The sequence below is a fragment of the Hordeum vulgare genome, chromosome 7H, assembly GCF_904849725.1.
Source record: "Hordeum vulgare subsp. vulgare chromosome 7H, MorexV3_pseudomolecules_assembly, whole genome shotgun sequence".
Classification (NCBI taxonomy): domain Eukaryota; kingdom Viridiplantae; phylum Streptophyta; class Magnoliopsida; order Poales; family Poaceae; genus Hordeum; species Hordeum vulgare.
Window position 1 is genome coordinate 14,016,329 of NC_058524.1, and position 3,672 is coordinate 14,020,000.

The following is a 3,672-nucleotide window of genomic DNA, read 5'->3' on the forward strand; positions in this document are numbered from 1 at the left end:
CTTCAGCACAAAATGAACCTGATTTAAAAATGTTTCATTAAATGACTTTTTTCACCACGCCCGGGCCTGTGGCTCCATTGCCATATATCATGACACCTTGGCCTAGAGCGTCATGCTAGATAGCAATGACACCCTTGTTTGAGTTAGCAGTACTGCAATCTAGTCGTGCAAAAGGGTCATATTGTGATTTATTTTCATATCTGGTTTGTTTTGTGCTAAAGTTTGAGAAAAAGGTCAAATATGTCCATTTTCACATTTTTTTACCATTTTATCTCCATTTATATCTTCAGTCATACAAAATTTCTCTTTTTAAAACCTAGCTTTAGATGCCCACTCAATCGGTGATGTCATCTTGTCGCCATAGCCGTCCCAACACTCCTTCCAGTTCTAACGGTAATATATTTTACGACTACGTCCATTGCCTCACCTTAACTAAGGACCATGTTGTGTTCGCCCAACAGTTTGCAATTGCAAGTCGTGTGCACAAATCCTATTCACCGAATAGGTGAAGCCCGTTGAGAAAGCACATGGAAACAAGAACATACCAAATTATTTTTAACCAATCTTACTAAGTTTCACGTACCGCCCGTTAATCTTTCTAACGGTATTATATTATACACTACGAGGACAATGATGGAGAACTTGTGTCGCAAATATTATAAACAAAAGGCAAAGATCAAATCCTTGAAAGCAAAGGCGTTTAGATACGTGTTACCAATCACAGGCCGATGGAATTGTGCATGACTGCTTTCCATCGTACATCCGCCCACCCATGCAATTCGTTTTCTCTCTATATATAGAGCTAGCAGCTAACATACTGAAATCATCAACCATCCCATCAACTCATCAAACATTGCCCTCACGTGAACACAACTAATTAGTTCGTGATCATGAAGGTCTCCTCTTTGCAGCCGATGCTGCTTCTGATCATCTTGTCTAGTTCCTGCTGCCTGAGTGCAAATGCAGGTGCTAGAGATCACCATGAACTCCAACGTTTCATGGTTGTGCCAACAAGCTCCCTCAAGCACATCCCAGAAGACGCTACCTGCTCCGGACACAAGGGTAAGATATTTACAATTAGTGACTAGAGCAGTATATATGTAGATAGTAGTAACTTCAGCTAATATATGCATGCACGGAGAACAGTGAAACCATCCAACAGCACCGCCTGGGTGCCGATGAACCGACCACACGGTCCATGCTCATCAACGTCGTCGAGGGCATCAGAGGATATGGGCATCGATGTCGATGACATGCTTCTGTGGGACCAGCTCCGCACCAGCTACATCCGGACTCAGCTCTCCACTGATGTCGGCAGTGTCGGTGCAGGGATACCGATAATCGCCAGATCTACCACAGTGTCTAACCGGGATTATACACCGTCTTCAACAGCTTCAGTCGGGACTAACTCAGGGACGTCCAAATCGGTGAGAATGCTTTTGTATATATGTAGCACTTTAATACGATTCCGTTAATTCTCAGTTGTCTGAATTTATAGAAAGTATTCCAGTGAACGAAAGTTAGTGTGTGTATCAATTTAATTAAGATGTTGGTGCAATTTTTTTATTCCCCAAGCTAGCTACAATGGAAGTGATGAAGGGGTGAGATGGTTAGATGGTACCATCTGAAGGTTTAGGAAGTATATGTGATTTCCAATTTCCTAGTAACATGAAACCAAAAAGTTCCTATTCAATGAACCATAGCTACCTTATAAAGAAAATAAATTGATTTTTCTTTTGATATTTCAGTTTTGTGCATCCTCATTTTCTTGACTAGCCCTACACAAAGTGTTGACGGAGAGGTCACGCGTAACTGGTATTGAAAAAATCATGAAACAATAGCAAAATTAATACTGACTGGTTAGACATCAGCAATGATATGGAAGTGTTTATTTATAGTCAACATGCAGCCGTGCATCGCTGCTTCACTTCATATATCAAGGACTTGAAACTATGGTTTCAGGTTGCAAAAATCATGCACTTCCATGTGACTTTCTGACATCAAACTATGGTTTCAGGTTGCAAAAATCACGCACTTCCATTACAGATTTATTAATTATATGCAAATTTGGTTAGTGAAGAATGATATTGAAAGTGAAACAATTATTAATTCAAAAAATCATACACAATAGCAAAATTAAAACTGATCGGTTAGGCATCAACAATGATATGTAAGTGTCTATTTATAGTCATTATCGGACTCTATTAAATCTGAGTCATTTATAAGCCTTTGGATCAACTACTTGTCAGGCTATCGCTGTTTAACTTCATATAGAACCAAGGACATAAAACTATGGTTTCACGCACTCCCATTAATGTCATTTCCGACTTGAAACAATGCAATTTGTTTAGCAAAAGGCCTCTACTGCATTTCAAAATTATAAATTATGTGCAAATTTGGAAATTGACAACGATAACAATTTCAAGAATGTATATGTGTAACCGGAGTTTCAACTTCCTGTCAAAATTTTAGATCCAAAAGTCTGATCAAACAACAACCAACGAACACCAAGACGCAGTGAGCCAAACGGTGGTCGTCGACACGAGTAGCGACATCCCCTGGGTGCAGTGCCTCCCATGCCCCATCCCGCAGTGCCACCTCCAAAAGGATCCCTTATATGACCCCGCCAAGTCGAGTACATTTGCACCAATTCCATGTGGCTCTCCGGCCTGCAAGGAGCTCGGCAGCAGCTACGGCAATGGCTGCTCACCCACCACCGATGAGTGCAAGTACATTGTAAACTATGGAGACGGTAAGGCGACTACCGGGACGTATGTCACTGACACGCTGACGATGTCCCCAACCATTGTGGTGAAGGACTTCCGGTTCGGGTGCAGCCATGCGGTGAGGGGATCCTTCAGCAACCAGAACGCAGGCATCCTGGCACTCGGCGGCGGTCGCGGGTCGCTTCTAGAGCAGACGGCAGATGCCTATGGTAACGCATTCTCCTACTGCATCCCAAAGCCGAGCTCCGCCGGTTTCCTCTCGTTGGGTGGGCCGGTGGAGGCCTCGTTCAAGTTCGAATATACACCTCTCATCAAGAACAAGCATGCGCCGACGTTCTACATCGTGCACCTCGAGGCGATCATCGTGGCCGGAAAACAACTGGGCGTGCCGCCAACGGCTTTCGCCACCGGCGCGGTGATGGACTCCGGCGCAGTTGTCACGCAGCTGCCACCACAAGTGTACGCTGCACTGCGAGCCGCCTTCAGAAGCGCCATGGCAGCATATGGCCCACTGGCGGCTTCGGTGCGCAACCTCGACACATGCTATGACTTCACCCGCTTCCCTGAGGTCAAGGTCCCAAAGGTTTCTCTCGTATTCGCTGGTGGCGCCACCTTGGATCTCGAACCGGCTTCCATAATTTTGGATGGCTGCCTGGCGTTCGCGGCCACCCCCGGTGAAGAATCCGTCGGGTTCATCGGCAACGTGCAGCAGCAGACTTACGAAGTTCTGTACGACGTCGGCGGCGGCAAGGTAGGATTCCGTCGTGGTGCGTGCTGATGTGGCAGGTTGCAGGACAACCAGTCGTGTGATGGCCCAATGGTATGTATTTGGGGTCTGCAAGCTAGCTCATTGTGATCGAGCTAGTTTCTTATAAATAAATGGAAGAAGAAGATGTAATGCGTGTATTTTTTTTTTCAAATGGCCTATGATTGTAATCCTTACAAG

At 44.8% G+C, this 3,672-nt stretch overlaps 1 protein-coding gene across 1 annotated transcript in view; it reads left to right on the top strand.

The window, feature by feature from the left end:
* The first annotated feature begins 808 nt into the window (after positions 1 to 808).
* The window catches only part of LOC123409070 (aspartyl protease family protein At5g10770-like), a 2,953-nt gene continuing 89 nt past the window's right edge, over positions 809 to 3,672 (top strand). The window contains exons 1-3 of the mRNA XM_045102058.1: positions 809 to 1,062; positions 1,147 to 1,427; positions 2,473 to 3,672. The exon at positions 2,473 to 3,672 is cut by the window's right edge and continues 89 nt beyond it. Of these exons, the coding sequence (XP_044957993.1) occupies positions 891 to 1,062; positions 1,147 to 1,427; positions 2,473 to 3,504 (1,485 nt within the window). The 5' untranslated portion in view covers positions 809 to 890 and the 3' untranslated portion in view covers positions 3,505 to 3,672. The remainder of the gene's footprint in view (positions 1,063 to 1,146; positions 1,428 to 2,472) is intronic.